General features: G+C 36.6%; 1 protein-coding gene across 1 annotated transcript; it reads right to left on the reverse strand.

Moving 5' to 3' along the window:
- Positions 1-1,051: 1,051 nt before the first annotated feature.
- LOC121442741 (lysophosphatidic acid receptor 4-like) lies at positions 1,052-2,226 on the reverse strand. Its single transcript, XM_041644339.1, has one exon. The coding sequence runs from the start codon at positions 2,224-2,226 to the stop codon at positions 1,114-1,116; it is 1,113 nt and encodes a 370-aa protein (XP_041500273.1). The 3' UTR covers positions 1,052-1,113.
- Positions 2,227-20,641: the final 18,415 nt, after the last annotated feature.

Genomic DNA, 20,641 nt, shown 5'->3' on the forward strand with positions numbered 1-20,641 from the left:
TCTTTTTTTTTGTTTCTTTTATTATATACATTTTTTTTTTCAATACGCTCCCGACCTGAGCACAAATTCAGCAGCACCTCGGCTACAATGTGCTCCAAAATTGAACAGAAAAGAGTATATATTTCAACACTAAAGCTAACTAACCTCTACCTAAAAAACTATTAATACAAGCTATAAGATATCTTGTTGCTATTATTTTGTTCACTTCTGTTTTCAACTTGCTCCCGACCTGGACACAATTACTGTAAAGCTCTGTGGCTGTACTGTGTCCCAACACTTAATATGAATAAATATTTTCTACAAGTGAGTTCCCACCCCCATGAAGGATAAGAGGAAGTTTTAAGAAATAATGTAGTGTTGCTAAAAAAATTTTAATTGACACTGCAATTTTATGATTTTTCCATTTTGCACCTTCCAGGCACTTATGTAGCAGCTTTCAAGATTAACAATTTCATAGGAAAATTCTAGTATTGTTTTACCAAGAAAGTTTTAAAAGCTGACACTAACTATGGTTATATATGTGTAAATGTTGTCTATATCCCAAATTTTCCTATCCATATTCATCCAAGCACTTTATATCTTTTCAAAATCTAGATAAAATTTGTCAATCTTTTTAAATTCAACACATTCCTTTCTCAACATGTTTTATTAATATTAGGTAAAAATAGTTTTTTTAGTAAAATAAATTCCATGATAATTCAAAAAAGGAACAAAATACCAGTATATATCAGTAGTAACACAAACATTTTTAAATAATCCCTGAATTTGTTCTATATTTATAGGCCCAACCTAATTACCAAAACCACTGGAATTTTTTTTTAAGTTTTAATGTAACCCCCACATCACTAAAAGTCAAAAACACTGGTCATTTATGTAATAAAATTTCAACTCAGCAAGAGTCTGATAATCTGTTTTGATTGCTGTAATTAGACTTGACCTATAAATTACTGAACAAAACAGAATATGTACAATAAGTCTTCAAACAAATGCATCTGACTGTATTTGGTACATTAATCTATTTTCGGTATCATTAGCTTCAATTTTTTTTTCTCTTATAGCATAGGAAAACTCATAGGAGACACTGTTACTGTACATGAAAAATAATTCTAGTACCTAGAAGGTGGATTCCAGCATTAATTCACCACCATTATTTGTTGTTTGATCACTAACTTCCTCTTGAATAGCTGGAAGGGAAGGCTTTGGGGTCAGAGGTGTCTCAGTCTTAAACAGGGATTCCATTCTTATATGTGTATTGATATAGAAGGATTTCTGAAAGGATTCAAGAGTGAAGTAATAGATAAAAGGATCAAAGCAACAATTCAGAGTTGCAAGGCACAAGGTAATTGGGTACATGATCTTTGCAAACCTTTCCAATAAGCAATTTGTAATGGCTTGGGAGCATACCAAGGCATATAAAAAGAGAACAGAGTTGTATGGTACAAAGCATACCACAAAAACTGCCATATGCACTGTGATCATCTTCAACACTTTTTTCTTATTGGTTCCAATTTGAGACAATGTTGCAGGCTTGCGGAGGGTTCTCAGCACCACAGAAGAGCAAGAAACGTTCAATATCAGAGGAATGATGAACCCGACAACTTCAATGAATATGGTGATCTTGGACAGGTATGTCTTCCAGACGCGTTTGGAGAAGCCCTCAAAGCAAGTGGTGGTTGCATTGTTGACATTAGTGGTGGAAAACAAAGAAGCTGAAATACCACCACTGAGGACTAGGATCCAGACTCCAGCACACACAATGGCAGAATTCCTCCTGGTCCTGATGGTATGAGATCGGAAGGGATAGACAATGGCTAGGAAACGATCCACACTTATGCAGGTGAGGAAGAGCATGCTCCCGTAGATGTTGGTGAGGAATGCAGTCCCTGAGATCTTACAAAGGGTGTCACCAAAAGGCCAGTGGTGATTAAAGTTGTAAAATATTTTGAAAGGTAGAGTACAGACAAAAAGCAAATCAGATAGGGCCAGATTGGTGATGAAAATAGCAGTCTCACTTCTCATTTTCATGCGGAAGCAGAATACAAACAGGGAGGCACTGTTGGTTATTAGACCGAGGATGAACACAACACTATAGACAGCACCATTCAGATTATACTTGAAGGAGTCATCAACAATGCAAGTATTATTGGCAGTTGCATTGCCCAACCTGGGTCTGAGACTTGAATTTAAATCTTGGAACTGGAAGTCAATAAATCTTCTGTCACCCATGGATTTTTTTTTTCCAGAAAGCCTGCTTGCTGCAGGTGTTCACCACTCTGAGATTAAAGACCAGTAGAGAATATTTTCTTCCTATAGGAGACAAGATAGACTGAGTCACCAAATCTGCTTTCCCTCCAAGACTTTTGTGGTATAAAAATACATTCTGCTCATCCAGACAAAGAAATATACACATTCAATTAGACTTGAAAAGTGCCTTTTAATTACATACTGCAGGTAAATAGTACTACAAATGACATACGTATTGCAGAAATGGGAGAGAGATCACAACACAGTAAGCATAGTATTGCAATGAACATGAATAAGGTATATATTACTCAAGGGAAAATCAAAGAATCCCTGATGGCTAGCTAAGATGTTACTAATGTGGAATTTGTAGGCCCATTTTCAACTTTGCAAATAGATGTTTTATTTAATTCTTACAAGAACACCAGTAGGGCTGTGGTGGCGCAAGGCTTTAATCCCAGCACTCATGAGGCAGAGGCAGGCGGATCTCTATGAGACTGAGGCCAACCTGGTCTACAAGAGCAAGTTCCAGGACAGCTAGGGCTGTGACACAGAGAAACCCTATCTCAAAAAATAAAAAATAAAAATAGTAAATACTAAAGAACACCATAAGGTAAGCACAGGGAATTATTGTTTTACGGAATTAGAACCTGAGTCTTAACGCACAGTTACAGAATGTCAGAATTGGAAGAGAATGTGAATAATGTATTCAAAACCAAAAATCACATCTTTGATTCTTAAAACATAAATTTTTCAAGTTACTGAAATTTGTACTGTTGACTCTCCAATATTACTAAAATAACTTGTCTGATTATTAACTCTACTGTATAAGACAGTAAGTAGATATGAGACCTCTAGTGCATGTTCTAAGTTATCCACAAACTAATAAAGCAATGTGATGTGGGATTCCCCTCTGCATGCTGTGAATACCATTAGTTAATGAAAAAATTGTCTTGGGACTGCACAGAGCAGAATAGAGGTACGTGGAGAAAACTAAGCTGAATGCTGGGAGAAAGGAGGTAGAGTCAGAGAGAAGTCATGTAGCCCCCGCTGGAGACAGATGCTGGATGGAACTTTATCAGGTAAGCCACAGCCACACGGTGATATACAGATTAAGAGAGATGGCTTAGTTTAGGGTGTGAGTTAGCCAGTAATATGTTTAAGCTATTGGCCAAACAGTATTGCAAATGGTATGGTTTCGGTGTGGCTACTTTGGGACTGAACACCTGGGAACCAACAAGCGACCTTCTCCTACAGCAATGTATTGGTTCACCTTTTAATTTTAAAACAGAAGCTTAAAAGACATGACCTGTCAGTTCGTCAAATCTGTTCACTGCTCTAACGCAACAGAAAATGGATTCCTTTTTTTTTTCGTGAGGAAAAAGAATATTAATTTGGTTGGTTAAGCATAGAAATTAGGGAGGAATTGGGGGAAGGAAAAGAATATGATCAAAATATATTATATGAAAAAAATTCTAGATTAAAATAAATAAGTTTTTCCCACTGTGTCACATCACATGGCTATTCTGAAGAAGAGATTAAAATATCAAACTCATCACTTCCTTCCTACACTACACAATTCTCTTTCAATCTATACCCCAAGCCTAGCATATATATGTTCCTTTTCCTTGCCCATGCCATGTCCTGTCGGCTATATCCATGCACTCATCTGTTAAAATGGCCCTGGTCAACATCAGCTTTTCTGATCAAACACAAATAAGAGTAGGATGTTGTGGATTATGCCTATAACCCCAGAATAAACCTAGGCAGGAGAATTCCTGTAAGTTTGAGGTCAACCTGGGCTTCAGAGTGAGTACTATGCCAGATAAGACTATGTATTTTGACCCTGTCTCAACATCAGATGCTGTCTCAAAAATTCCAAATAGAATGTGAAAGTTGAGGACAACAGAACAGCCACCCCATACCTCATTGTGCAAAATCTGATCTGACCATTTAGAGGCTTTCTTTTCAATACCGTTTTTATACATGGTAGTCATTAACTCATTGTCCGTTTAAATATTTAGGCCACCAGGGCCTTAAGATACATACAGAAATTTTACCAGCTTTCTCATAGGTTAAGTTACCATTGGCTAGTATGTCTTTCAAATCTGTCCCTTAAAACATTGTGGATAAGTAACTGGTGAATGATTCTTTTGAGTGAGAATATGAAATGAAAGTGGCCTTTGTTCCCTGACATAGCCAGTAATGGATTTTCACATGATTATGTTGTAAAATACAAATGGCTGTTTTCTGAAGTGATTTCCTTTTCATTCTTCCCTTCCAGACACCAAGGAAAGAAGTCAACAGACCTCTGTATGTCTTAAGGGGAGGAAATAGAGGAGAAATTTGCTAGAAATACACAGGGCTGAAGTCACCTCAATGAGTGTCTGACTTGAGTAAAACCTACTTAGCTTGAGAAAAAGTCACTTACTACAGAACTCAAAGAGCATGATGACTTCCATAATATGGGGGGGGTAAAACATGTGGGGTTGGGGTTTTCATTCTAACAGTGGGCCAGTTGCAATGGGAATGTGCTATCTTGAATTGTCATTCAATTATGTCTGGATGAAATCTTTCACCAAAAATCATATTCCTTCTTGGCCATTTCATCACACAGTCTAGTTCAACTTTTCCCCAAAGCGACCTTGTTTAACAAAAGCAAAGTGTAGTGGGACCTTGACCAAGTAAAGTCTAACAGGGACACTCCAAAGAAGGAATAAATGAAAATAGGAAAGTGAGTCAAAGAGAAGTAGAATGTCAGAGAAAAACATGCAGAAGTATGGACAAAAAAAAAAGGGAAGAGAAGGTAAGGAAAATGGGACTTTTCTGGGCCATCTACTTTGTATTAAGAATCTTGAAAGGGCTTCCTATAATCTCATCCTCACTACTTTATCGTATCCCTTCCAGGTTTCCCAGATGGAAGAATAATTTTTAATTTCTAAACTTCTTAATATCGAGCTATTCCACTTACTATTTTAACACCATTATTATCTATTATTCCAAGACTCATTTACAATAAGAACACAGTTTACATTTTAGAAAGTACATTGCTGGAAGAAACCAAAAAGACAGTGAAAGAAATAATTTCTTATTAACATAGTCATACATGTTTAAAAATTTATGAGGCTATATAAAACAGCATTAAAACCAGACTTCATTCACAATCTCTTGCATCTACCTTATACAATAAGCACTGACAGCAAGTTTATTTTATTCGATAAAGGATTTCACATTAGAAGGTTTCTCACCTCTTCCCAGAGCCTCTCCAGCTTTACTTCCTGGTTATTTCTATGCCCAAAGTGCTGCTCTCCCTGGCTCTATCATATTTTGTACTTTCCTCAACAAGTACTTCAAATAGCTAAGTTTTGTATCCTACCTTTACATGCAGCTTTTTTCAGAAATATAATCATTTTATTTTATTTCTTAATCCACATTATTCTAGTTTTAAAAATCATAAATAATAACTGCATTGTATTTATGGAGTGCAGTGTGATCTATAAATGAATCAATGCCTATTTGTATTGCTGTGATAAAGGGTGGTTAAATAAAGTTGATTTATACATCCGTCACCACACTTTAGTTTTACATACCCCAGAACAGATGCACTCTACCTACAACAGGCAGTCTGTAAATGTGTGACGCTTCTACTCTGTTGCTTTGGGCAATCAAAACCTGTGGGAGAGAAAGGACCACAGACAAGAAAGCAGTACAGTCTTAGTCCTAAAGAGAAGGCATGGGAAAACTGCCACTATGGCCCTATTCATAGCTCTCCCTTGCTTGAACACACACCACCTTTGCTGTCTAGCAGGGAGGGTGTGGCACTGGCATGGGAGAGATCTATTTCTGACTCAGACACCCATTCACTCTGTAACTTGGCTATACTGTTTTCACTTTTCTGTATAAACATGACCAATGAGCCTCACAGCTGAAGCTGGGAAGATTCAACAGTGCTGTGAGTAGTTGGATGAACTCACCAGTATTCAGCTCAATCATAAAAGAACATTATAGAATTCTGCTCCTCTCAACCATGACTAGAAATCTCTATCTGCATTCCTTGGAATCTTTAACTTTGTATTAGAAATGTATCCTTTTGCTAATTCCTTGTACCTCAAAAAGTTCCTCCTTGGGTTTGGAACCTTAACTGTACAATTTACTCATAACAGAGAAATGGTGAAAAGTGCCCCCATTGACTACCCCATACAGAGAGAGCTCCAGTCTTTAAAAATGAGAACAGTATTTGCCTCTTGGGGTGACTGTAAAGAATAAAAACTATTCAAGAAACAAAACTTGTTTTCTTTTTTTTCCTAAATGTCTAACATACGGTCCACTAAATGTCTAGGTCAACACTTGAGTGCTCCAGGAGATTAACAAAGTAATAGCCTACACAGTTAATGACAGCTTCTCCTATGAGCAGCATCAAATTACGCCTTTTGAAGATGTTTATAACCAATTATTCCAACATAATGGACTAAAAAAAAGGATTAGTGTTGGATAAACATATTTTCATTGATAGTGGTCAGAAAGGAGGTCAGCTGGAGTTTGATTAAGAAGAAATTTAAAGGGGTGGCAAGATGACTTAGCAGATAAAGGCACTTAACCATCAAACTTGACAACCTGAGTTCAATCACTGGGACTCCATATGATAGAAGGAAGGAACTGACTCTTGCAAGTAGTTCCTGACTTCCACATTTACCATGGTGTTCAGATGCACGCACATGCATTTACGCAAGCGCACGTGCATGCGCGTGCGCACACACACACAGAGAATAAAACGTAAAAATTTTAAAAAATCTGAAAGTAAGGGTCAACAGGAAGAAGGGCAAGAGAAGGTAGTGGGGAGGTGAATCTGTTCAAAATCTGTTTCATGTATATATAATAAAATAATCATTTTGTGAATATATATATATTCACAAAAATATCAAAGAGAAATTATCTTGTATGAATAGTAGACAATGAAATATTTTATAAAATTTTTAAAAAGTATGTCTATTAATTTTTTTTAACTTTTTGAGTACTACAGCTCATTCAGAAAGTTCATTCATAATAATGTCTACATTTTTCCTTTTTTTAAAATTTTTTGATGGCTAATAGTAATAGCATATACCATATTTGGAATTTGGGGGACCACTACAGGAAGGAAAGTCACTGTTTTGGCCCCTCTATGGATTATTAAATACTAAGATCACTCTATAACCTGATAAAATTTCAGAAGTTCAGTTGAAACAAAATTATAAATTCTGTCATAAATCCAATACCCTAGAAAACCTAGGCACACTTTATTCCCAACCAAACATAGTTCAGAGACCAGTAAAATAAAACCCCGAAGGCAAAGTATACTGCAATTGTCTTACTTTGCTCCATTTCCAATGAGGTTAGTTCAAGTCAGAGGGTTCATGATCTCTAAAGCAGTTGCTCTAGTCAAAGTTTATGAAGTCTGGTAAGATGAAGCCTAGTGTGTCCTTGACCATAACTTAAAACTACACAAATATAAAAGCAGAATTCAAGAGCATTCTGCTGGTGCAATAAGAACTAAAGGCAAACTTTTGCTCAAGTGGTTATTAACAGATAAAATTCTTTATGGCAATAGTGTAGGCCAAGTCACAGGCATAGGTCACACTTGGTTCGAACTGATGTTCCTATGCATAATTGATGCTGATGCATATCAACCATACATTTTCAGTACAATTAATATCTCTTTTTAAGTGGTTTGTCTATATAGAATCTGATTTTCACTAAGATTATTGAGGCTGTTTTGTAACACTGGCCAACCAAACTGAAGACATCAGGAAATGGCAGACTCCGATCCAATCTGATTGGAACGCACCTTCAGTGACTAATCATACTTTTATTTTTCATCAAAAGAACTAAAGCTTCCTACTAACTCTTTATCTGATGGCACAGGCCAACACTTAGGGAATGTGGTAGTCTAGTTCTAAATATAATGGGACCAAAGACTGCATCAGAACTACTAAGGCAGAATTTTCCCTAGTACCTAGTTATAGAGTAAGAAAACTACAGGGAAATTGCACAATTATGATGAAATTGTCTAGAATCTTAAGAATCAACATCTCATCTCAGTAGAAGCCCTGAACATTTACAGAATACTAATGGATTTTCCTAAAAGGTCTCATTTTCAAATTCTTCAAGAATCATAAATGCCACCAGGACTCAGCTTTTTATCTCTATCTCCAAACATACAAATCATTAATTACTTTGAATACCAATTCATTTGCTATGCTTGGATACTAGTACTGATCATATGAATAAAAACATGCCTCACATCTATCTGTCTCTATCTATCTATCTATCTATCTATCTATCTATCATCTATTAAACTTTCTACCTATCTATCATCTATATGTTAATGACAGAGGGATTGAGTGAAATAATATCTATCTATATATCATCTATCAAGCTATCTACCTATTTATCATCTATATGTTAATGACAAAGAGGGATTGAATGAAAGAGTCACCATTCACCTTCAACAAAATTGCCTGGATCATAGTAAACAACAACAACTCCACTACTTCCTCTATACATTCTGGAACGTTGAATCACATGATCTGTAATAATATAGAAGCAATATTTTCAAAAAGAATTGAAGAACTAAAAGAAGAAAAAAAGGTGAAATCTAAACACTGGTACTCACATCAGTTCATACCAAATTCCGGCACCAAATTTATCTGCGATTTGGACGATCAGTAAATTTTCTGAAGGCAAGCAATCGGAGATTTCTTTAATTGAGTCCTGTGGAATAGAATGTCACACTACTGTTCCATAAAGAAAACTTCTCAATAGACTGTATAGCAAAGTTATTTGGTGGAAGAAACTATTACATGATATAAATCAGAGTGTGGTAGAACCAATTAATTTCCAGATGATATTAAATGTCTTTGATTTCATCATAACACAATTGATGTTAGTAATTATTCTCCAAACCTATTCCTGCTGTAGATATATCTTTATTCGTGATATTGACTGAAGTAACTTAGTATCATTTAAAGATAGTGACAAAAAGCATAAAAACACTTCTACTCCCATACATTAAACAAAATAAATGAACAAAGATTTCTTTGTTGGCCTAAAGTTCTATTGGTATGTTTTTTTGTTGTCTTTCTCATTTTCTTTCTAGTCCTCTGGCAACAACTGTTGTGATTGGACAAAAGAAAAATGAAGGAAGTCTGGGACAACAGGTGAGGACTCCATTGCTTTGTCTCTAGCCTGTGACTCCATTAAATTTCTTTCCCTCCTGAACAGTATGAGAAAGTAGGTATTTGTATACTTACTGAAAATCACCATGGCTTCATGAAGATTCCTAAGCATACTCAACATGGTATATATGTACATTGCAAATCACAACTCTACACAACATGCTCATATAAAACAAGACAGACACCATGATGAAATTCTTACAAGTGGAGCCTACATTTGGATCCTATTCATTGTAATGCTTGTAGGGCATAATTATCTGCTAGTCCAGACTGGTACTATTCTTACAGCCCACCCTCTTCTGAACAAAAATTAGCCTAAAACAAAACAGACTGTTAAATGGCACAGCAACTCTCTTGAAATGGGTTTTCTTCATATATAAAAAAAATCAAATTAGATGGTTAGACAGCTGAAGATACAAAGATCACCTTCTTACTAAAGATAATTGATTTTCATTGTCCTCCAGGTAGGAATATTCCTGAAATGAAATCAATATTATTTTATTGGTTTGCCTTAAAAGAAAACAGAGATGTTAGCATTTCTTCCTTCTATGGGCCTTCCTTATTGATGTAAAGTATACATGAAACTATTTTATTTGAAATATAGGAAAATTGGGAGGTTAAATATCCAGTGTTTCAATAATTGCTATTGATTCAATATCCCCATCACAAGTGAACTGTGGGATAGTAAGAGGAAGTTATTTTCTGGGCCTCAGTTTCTCTTTACTTTCTATATTTGGCATTGACTGAAAGAAGCCTTCAACTGGTGCCATGGTAGTGCCTGCACAGGCTGTTCCTGTCTGTCAATTATTTTCACCTGCTTCTGCTTGTCACGACAACACACAGACACACACACACACACACACACACACAAAAAATAAAATAAAATAAAAGCCTGTAATAAACATCATTAATTTTTATGAGTACTAATGCAATCATTGCTTAGTTTATTTGAATGTCAGAAATACATAATATTAATTACTGCCAGAAACTTAGAATTACATAGCAAGGTGACATTACATCCTACTGCCTTCATCTTCCTGATCCTCAGTACTCCTCTTCAACAGGCATATTACCTTCAATTGTGGAGGTCTCAACATTTTAGTCCTCCTACCTGATCACCTTGCCCCTTAAAATATGAGGTTAACAGTCCACTCCAGAGTATAAATCTACAGAATCAATAAACTACATATGCACTTTTCTTATCATTGTTTATCCACTAAAATCTGAGACTGGAATCCCAGGGCTGAGTGGCCTTCTACAAAGTTTTCACTTTTCAATACCAACATTGACAATTACAGGTTTTTCTCTTCTTCCCTCCAAAAGGCTGAGAACAGACTGCATGTGATGGCAGACAGAGAATAAAAGGCAGTGACCAAAACACAGCAAGGGCAGCAAAGTTCAGTGCATTCTCTCCCACAAAGGGAATTTAATAGATCAAACTTTGACTAAGCCTGGCCTGAGTACTGCTATGAGGCGTCTTCCCAGTCTTCTCTTTACCGCAGAGAATACACATTCTGAAAGGCTGCCCTGATTGTTCCAAAAGGGCTTTCATTCACATCTCTGATTGGCAGCTTTAGAATGTAAAAGCCATGAGGCTTATCAGCTGAACCCATCCTTTGCAAGAGTTCAACTTCTCATTTGCGACAAGGCAAAGGGAGGGATTTATAATATATTTTGATGGGGCAAGCTGTTGAAATTTTGTCTTGAAAAATAAACGTGGAAAAACCACTGGATAATTTCAACTGCAAGCTATTATTGATGTTTTATGCTATTTGAGGAAAAAGAAAGATGACATAATTTGGTAAAGCAGCAAAATGAGTAACACCACCAAGCTTTGACATACATAATTTTTCAATTTCTCTGATCTTTTTGAACACAGAAATCATAATAAATTACATTGCTGCTTTCCTCCCAAAACAGAAATTACCTAACATATAATATTACTTAATTCAACAAATCTTTTCACTAAAATATTTAAAATATTCCAAATATGCAAGAAATGAATTTTAAAGATGTCATATTGTGTTACATTTATATGGCAAATACCAATAATTTCACATACAATAGGAAATTCTATTTATGCTAGAATTAAGTTTTCATTCAAACATGATCCTTCCTTTATGGACAAGTTCATGAATTATTCAATATAGCAAATGTCACATTCTCCATAAATCAATTAAGCATCAAAGACATGTAGTGTATAGTTTTAAGAGAAGAAACCTCATCATAATAAAAGCCACGTTAGCCCACAATCTTTTGTAAACCAAAGAAATACAACGCCAGCCAAGAGACTTTCTAACTTGTTCTACCCTGTGAATTTGAATCAGCTCTTTAGGACTGTGTTTACATGAAACAACAGCTTGAAAATCCTGTCTCTCTTCCACTGAAACAATATTATTGCCAAAACAATAGAAATTCTTGTTTTTTACCATTCAACACGATAATCCTTGTTCAGCAATTCAGAACTGAAATCAAACTTCTTTTCCCAAAACACTCAAAGCATCAGTGTTTCGACTGAAGTTTGCTACACCATCCCCCAACCCCCAAACACCAAAATCAAATCTTTCTCAAAGAGACTTACCCCAAGAAAGAGTGTGCTAGATGAATGTGGTCATGCCTGTAGATAATTAGCTATTAAACATGGAAACGGGCAACTCGCACTTTGGAAGTGCATATTTTTATCCATAAAAAAAAAAGAAAAAACAGGGAAAGGTTAGCCCAGCCCAAAGGAGTAGACTCGGGGCTGCCGCGGCTCCTTACTGCAAACCGCTCATTCTGCAAATGTGAGCTTATTTTCATTTATCTCTTTCCCTTTGTTAAGAACTAGCCCTCTTGAATGCTGTAGCCCGCATGCCTTTAACAAACAGGACACAAGAAAAGGCCCAAAGTCCTTGCTGGAGCCGAGGGCCGCCGGGGAGCTCTTGGGGGTCTCAATAGGAAATGCTTTTCATTGGATAAGGAGGCATTATTAGGAGCCGTGATCCCGCCCAATCCCCTGTGCTTCATAGTTCCCTTAGTCACCAATCGCTGGACTGAAGAAGTTTTTCCTTAAAGAGCATTGCCCAGGAAAAGCAGTTTCACAGTCAAGAATTAATGGCTTAAGTGCCACTTGACAACGTAAAAAGTGTCTTTCCTGAGCAATTAATTCACAGAGAAAGCTTGTATGCCTGTCTTTGCTGCAGGACCTAACGCTACCCTGTTACAATTCTCATAATGAGGAGGAGGAGGAGGAGGAGGAGGAGGAGGAGGAGGAGGAGGAGGAGGAGGAGGAGGAGAAGGGGGGGAGGAGGAAGCAGGAGCAGAAGATGAAAAGAATAGAAAGAAGAAGAGGAGGAGGAGGAGGAGGAGGAGGAGGAGGAGGAGGAGGAAACAAAACTCCAAACTGGGAGGAGCAGCCTGTGTTTGCTTCTACTTGTTTAAAACAATCACAAAAATATTAGTAAAAATTAAGATGAAAGCAGGGGAAGGGAAAAGGCACCGTTATTACACTATACATAATTAAATTCCTGTAACTCTCCAAAACAAAATGCAATTCAACACTATAGTCACTTACTTAAGCCAGAGAAATGCCCTCAGACTGACCTGGTGGAGAGGCACTGGGGTTCCAGAGCTTCAACTCTTGCCTTAAAGATCCAGGGAGTGATCTGTAGCAAAGGGAGAGTCATTTCTCTTAAAAACTGCCTGGCAAGAAGTCTAATTGCCATGAAATTTCCAGAGGTTTACTAAAAGGAAAATAAATAGTACAGATGCAATTTGTTCAGAATGAGCATTTATCTTTAATTCTATACCCCCACAACTCCCCTAGATGAGCTCTGTATATATAGGTGGACAGTCTTGGTCAACAACACTGCTTCCTCTGACCCCCCAGTTTCCTTCTTTCCATCCCTCTCCCTGATCTGAGTTTGTTGTGGAAACTTAGCCCTTTGTAGCAGTGATTGCTAGCCTTTCCCTACTACCAGCACCTCTACTTCCACACACTGCCGACATTACTACCAACAGCAATGCCCTACCCTTTCTTAGGAATGAAACCCCTTGGCAGGCATAAGTTTCTTCCTTTTTTCCGGGCAGAACCATGCCCCTAGAGGAATGGGGGAAACCTGTGTCTGCTTTATAACTTCAATCCACATAGTGCAGCTGAATCTCTAATGAAATATGTTTCACGATTGTTTATCCTCACCTTCTCTTCAGACCTGGCTTGGGGCTCCCCTTCCTAACCACCTAGGCCTGGAACAAGTCATTGTGAAGCTGACATAACCTTATTACTTGTACCTGACTTGGAAAACCACTTTTCTTTAGTTCCCCTTCCACAACCCTGCTTCCTCTCTGCCTATCTCAGGTTAGTTTATTCCTATCTCTTTCTGGCACTCACTGTGTCTTCAGAGGTTGTCTTTTTGTTTACTCTGGGTCCAGACCAACCTTTGATAGGCTCATCCAAAAGTTAATGATGAAGTCACTCTCCTAGAGAACTTCACATTCTAGCTGAAGGAAAAAAGACAGGTAAAGTAGTGAGATGCCTAAGAGATTAAAAAAAAAACTTAAAATAGAGGGAGTGTGAGTTCTGCAGTAGGTCAGAAAAGGAAAACAAAACTCCAGAATTAAGGCCAAAGAGCTTCCCAGATAATGTAGGTTTGAATAGGATCTTATGGATGATCAGAGCTTAAGAAGCACAAAAAGGAAAAGGGATAACTTTCCAGACTGTTTGTGAGAAATGATCAAATGCAGAAAATGAGGAATGACTGGAGGTAGGGAGCCTGGCTGTGAACAGAAAAGAGAAGAGCCATTTGGGAAATGTTCCATTGTAATGCTCCCTGGTGCAATAGAGCAATCTAAGCCTCAACTACAGTGATAGTCACTGTCTCTTGGAAGACCAGCTCACTACCATTCCTCTCTTGGGATAAATATCCCTCAGTCTTACAACTCCTCTACCTGTATTTCTCCCTATGGGATGCAAGTGTCTTTCTGATTAATCTCCTGATGACTTCTTCAAAGGTCTTTTTAACTAATCACATGCCCTCACAGTATCACTTTCTCACTGTTTCTTTCTAAACATTGGCTTCAAAGGCTCACTTCTATCTCCTAGAATCATTTCTGATTTCTCTCATCATGGGCATTCCCAATTCTTGTCCCCTCTGACTGGAATACACTCCTCATCCATAATAGGACCTTCAAAACTTTAATTCTCTTTCGGTTGCTTTCCCAGTAATCATGCTTTCATGGAACTCTTCCTGGATCCCTTGTTCAGGCCATATATTCAGTTCTATGCTGATAGTATTGCAGACTGTTTTTTTTTACTGTATTTATCACAGACATAATGCCATCACCTTTATGTGATTTATTTGCATGACACCTTGATACGTTGCCGATCTCTGCTACTTTAAACCCCAAAGTTTCATCTGCTTATTTGAAAATTAACATTCACAGAGTTCCCCCTTCCTGACCCTTTGTCTCTTGATCAACTGAGGCATCTGCTTGATTTCTTGAGAAACTTTCCAGCTGAAAACCCATATTATATCAAACATTTTCAGACTAATCCACATCAAGATGTTGTCTTAAACAAACACACACACACACACACACACACACACACACACACAAAGGGAAAGAAAGAAAGAAAGAAAGAAAGAAAGAAAGAAAGAAAGAAAGAAAGGTCCTATTGGCAAAAAATTAAAACTTAGCTCTACCATCCCCCTTACATACTGCAAACTCTGTAGTCTTGGTTGCTTTGGTATTTGAAAGACAGAAGAGGGAGGAGGAGGAAGGCTTTTTCAGGAAGTTCTCCAAACAGACCCAGTTTATAGCCACACAACTTAATCCAAAATATCCTTTAAAAACAGGCCTTCATCGAGTTGCTGATGTTTGTGCCACAGGGGGTGGAGGATAAATATGCAGCTCAAAAAATGCTTTCCAGAATGATTTGGGGAAGTATATGTACTATGTTTAATCTGTTTTGAGAAAAAAAATATAACTGGTAATTCTCAAACTTGAGTCAAAACAGCCAGATGCTTAGGATCTTCACCCTCCAAACCAAAATCAGTTTTTCTTTCTGCCAGCAAAATCGAAAGACTGGGTGAGTTCACTCCTCACCCAGTGTCAGTAGCTCAACACGGTGCTAGTTTCCCTAGAAACAGTACAAAGGAAACTAAAGGACTTTAGCTATGCCTATGGATTAGAGTCCAACTAACAGTTTTGGTAACTTTCAAAATCTATAAAGAAACATAGTGCTTGTACAAAACCCTCAGCAGTGTTCTAGGGAAAGGAAGCCAATTAATTACTAACTTTGCATTAATTAGCTACACAACTCACAAATACCTTGAAATCTTTCAGAAAACAAAGGCTCCTATAGCCATTGTTCTTTTGTATATAGTCTTCTTTTGTTTCAATGGGCGGAAGGGATCAAGAGGTCAGATTCCCAACCAGTTCCTTAAGGAAACTGCATCTCTGAAAGAACAGGAAAAGGGTTTTCAAGCACAGTCTCTGGAAGATATATATCTTTCATTTAATCTCATCCTTCATACTAGCTCACTTTCATCTTTTATCTATGTCTCAAACAGATGCACTTTTCTTCTCCATAATTGAGTATCATAAGTAATTCCCAATGATAGCTGGGCGCTGGTGACCTTTAATGTCAGCACTCCAAAGGCAGAGGCAGGCAAATCTCTGTGAGTTTGAGGCCAGCCTGGTACAAGAGCTAGTTCTAGGACAGGCTCCAAAGCTACAGGGAAACCCTGTGTCGGGAAAAAAAATAATAATTCTCAATGCTTAGAGACAAGGTTGGTAGATATGGAAAACGAGATTCTGAAACAACTTAAGTAAAAAGCCTGGCAGTCTTGAATGCCTGGTAGACTCTAGAAATATTTAAACATAATAATAATCATATGATGAAAATAGAAAACATTTTCAGGTCAGAATTGTATCAATATTCTGTTCCCTAATGTGCATAACACTCCTATTTTATACCTGAGAAAATAAGGGACAAAGAGTTCAAGTAACTTGCCAACACTCACACAGCTACTAATTTGTCTTTGAATTCTGATCATTTTTACCTAATCATCATAATCATATTTTCCTTTGATAAAAGCATTCAAATCTCTGCCCACATGATCTTGTTCAGAAACAAATACCAGGAATCTACCCTGTGTGACACAAAGTGCTCACTAGAAAGTGAGAAATCTCACTAACAGAAGGGTACTAAAAATCAAAATAAGACCCTGTTTATGAGAGCCAAAATCACCGACTTCTTTTAAACCCAAGTGTAAGATTTTTTTTTTATTTTTATTGATTAAATTTGTTCTTTGATCTTTTCCCACACGTATATAATACATACTAACACTGTCACCACCCATTTTCTCTCCCCTCCCTACTCCTTTATCTAGCTTCTTTACAGAGCCTTTTCACACATTCATGTCTATTTGTTTGGTTTTGAATTGCACTGACTTTAACCAGGGCCCTCTGTGTGACAATGGATTTGGAGGTATCTGTTGGAGGCTGGTGGACTCAGTGGTGGATACACAATTCATAACAATGATTAAACATCTCCCAGAAACTACCCACAGTCAACAGTTCGACGTTAAAATATGGGGGTGCTGCGAGTCACTCCCATCTCCATGATCGACTGTTGACAAAGACTACCTTGTGTGTACCAATAAAGTTAACTGCAGTTGTTGTGCGTTTACAATTGCAGTGACTGTGTTGAGTCTAGACTACAACATTTTGCAGCCCTTTACCCTCTCTCCTGGCTCCTGAACACTACTTCTACTTCTTTTGCAATGGTCTCTGAGATGTAGAGAGGGTGATGTAAATGTCTTATTTACAGTTAAAACAACAACAATCATTTCTTCTCAGCATCTTAGGCAGCCATGATTCATGGCACTCACTGCCATCCAATATAAAAATGGTCTTCTCTGATTAGGTCTGAGAGTAGCCTTTGTCTTTGGCTATAAACATACATATATAGAAGGCCGTCTGATGATATTTCAATTTAGTTAAATAATGGTAATATGTTCCTCAGATCTGGCTTGTTAACTAGACTTCCACTAAAAGGCATGGGTTCTTTTCCATGGAGCAGGCCTCAAATCCAAGCAGAAAACATTTGGGCACCACTACGACATTTGTACCACTCTCATACAGATGGGCACATCTTGTCTGTTCAAGATGGGTTGGGGTTTTGATTCACAGCATTCAGAGCTGGGGAGGACCAATGATGCTTTTTCTCCTCCAGCCAGAGACTGAATTTGAAAGATGGTGGTGAGGAAAGGGGTGGAGAAGGTGGGGGTGGAGAAGGTGGGGGTGGAGAAGGTGGGGATGTGTGGGAGAAAGCTGGAGGATTACCTAACATAACAATACAAATAAATAGCTTTGCCAATCGAAACTAAAGTAATCTAAAATTATGTTTAATAGAAATATGAAGTAGATTTGAGTATAAGCTATATATTGGAAAACTCAGAACAGCCACAAAAAATGCAACAAAAAAAATCACTAAAGTCATAAATGAAAACAGTACACTAGAAAGTAGCCCCTTAGGACAATGAGAGAAATATAGGACAAAATAGTTATAAGAGTTATATGTGTATAATTTTATATATATATATATATAGTAAAATGCCATGCAAAAATATAATGATATTAACAATAACATTAAATATGATTGAGTACAAAATCAAACCAAGTATACAGATTGTGAGACTGAATTACAGGACAAGAGCCTAGGCTTTAGGTATAGCTCAGTAGTACAAGACTTGTCTAGCAAGCAAACAAAGGCCTTGGTTCAATTCTTAACACTTGGGCAAATATAAATAACATGCTTGTAATCCCAGCACTCAAGAGGCTGAGGAGGAAGAATTGCCATACATTTGAGGTCACCTTGATGTAAATAGTGAATGACAGGTTACCTAAACTATAGTGTAAGATCTTATCATAAAATGACTAAAAGAGACCTACCTAGATGCCAGCTATAAAGTACATACTTTAGATTCAAAAAAAGCAAGAAAATAAGCAAATAAATTGTAAAAAGACAGGGAAAAAACAGATCTTAAAATATGACCCCAAAAATGAGCTAGAATCTATATATTAGCATTAGGAAAATAGACTTTAAAATAAACAAATAAGCATTAAACATCAATGCTTTATGTAAATGTAAGGTATAAACATTATACTTTATGATAAATTATTTGTACATAAAAATAGGGAAAAATATAAGGCAGCAGTTTATATATGTGAAGGGATAAGTAGACAATTCAACAATATTGAATAAGTACTTTACCACTATTAAAAATGGAGAATGATGACTCAAGAAATTAAGAAATTTCTAGAATATTAAACAGTATTAAACAACTAGATCTAGTATAAATGTGTAGAACATAACACAAAACAAAAGCAGAAATTACACATTCTTTTCAAGTGCATATTAAAAATATTACAAGTAAATTGCATGCTTAGGTCAAAATATAAGTTTAAAATAGTGAAAAATTTTGATAATCCCAGGGGAATAAAATTAGAGATAATAAACAAAAAAATTTGCAGAATTAAAAATGTGAAAAATAAACAATTTTTCTGATTATCAGTGTATCAAAGAAATCATCATAGAAAATATTTTAAATTAAAAAAACATTAAAATATATAAAAATGTTAATAATGCAGCAAAAAACTTTTCTGGGGGAAATGTATATCTGAAAATAATGTAGTAGACAGTAATAAAAACTAAAAAAAATGGTGGTTAGTGTATGCCACCGCCTTTAATTCCAGCACTTGGAAGGCAGAGGCAGGCAGATCTCTGTGAGTTTGAGGCCTGCCTGGTCTACAAGAGTTAGTTCCAGAACAGGTTCCAAAGCTACAGAGAAACCCTGTCGCAAACAAACAAACAAACAAACAAAAACCTAAAAACATTCCAACCTTTTCACAACAACAGACAGATGACAGATGATTCACAGATAGATAGGTAGAGATAGATAAATATAGAGTACTCAAATTCAAAAAGACTACATGGAAAAAAATAGTAATGATTATTCATAAAGCAATAAAATATTTAGTAGAAGAAATGAAAAAAATCATGTGTTATATAATATTATTTTAAGTTGAGTTACGTTTGCTTATTCTATGAAATACTTGCTTAATGATATAAAGATATGTTGCATTATTTTATGTTGTATTTGTTTAACTCTGTGAAGCTGCTTTAGTTTGCCTGTCTAAAACACCTGCTTGGTCTACTAAAGAACTGAATGACTCGTGGCGAGGCAGGAGAAAGGATAGGTGAGCCTGGCAGGCAGAGAGGATAAACAGGAGGAGAAATCTAGCAAGAGAGGTTCAAGGAGCAAGAAAAGACAGGGCCAGCTACCCAGTCACACAGCCAGACATGGAATAAGAAGGAAACAAAAGATATACAGGAATAGAGAAAAGTAAAAGTCCACAGGACACAGGTAGACAGGATAATTTAACTTACGAAAAGCTGGCTAGGGAGAGATTTGGTTCCGCCTCAACTTGATATACCAGGCTTAGTTGACTCCCCGTGGGAGACCTTAACCTCTCTGAAGAGTAGAAGGAGGGTAGAAGGGAAGTAGGGGGAGCGGGAGGACAAACTGTGGTTGGTATGTAAAATGAATAAAAATTTAAAATAAAAGAAGACAAGCTAGCTAAAAATAAGCCAAGCTAAGGCCAGCCATTCATAAGAAAAAATAAGCCTCTGTGTGATGATATATTATAGAGCCCAGTGGTAGGCCCCACGAAGAGTAAAGAGCAAAGACCAAAGAGTAAAAAGAGTAAAAAACAACCGACAATAATCATGAAACTAAAAGTTAGTTCTTTTACTAAATCAACAAAAATTGACAAACTTTTTGCTAGATAAAATCAGAGGGAAAAGAGCAAACATAGCTATTGTGCTTAAAAATAAATGTATTATAAAGGAATATTACAAATAATTGTATATCAACAAATTTGAAACCTAAAGAAAAATTATTTAGAATCACACAACCTACCAAAATTAGAGATAAATGGAAAATATGCATAGATAATAAAAAAGGTTTTAAAATTAGTGTTTTAAAGATTGAAATAAAAATGTTAAGGAACAGATGTCTATACTAGTAGATTTTCCAGTCATTTAAGGAATAATTAAAATCAATCCTCACATACTTACTTAAAATACAAGAGGAAGTCGCCTTGACTAGCCTTAATACAAGGGGAGGTGCTTAGTTTTA

This window comes from Microtus oregoni, unplaced genomic scaffold, assembly GCF_018167655.1.
Source record: "Microtus oregoni isolate MIOR12 unplaced genomic scaffold, Mior012 000094F_ref0000399, whole genome shotgun sequence".
Taxonomy (NCBI): Eukaryota; Metazoa; Chordata; class Mammalia; order Rodentia; family Cricetidae; genus Microtus; species Microtus oregoni.

Excerpts from the sequence above, each read along its gene's own strand:
- LOC121442741 (XM_041644339.1), bottom strand. The coding sequence starts at position 2,226 with ATGGGTGACAGAAGATTTATTGACTTCCAGTTCCAAGATTTAAATTCA.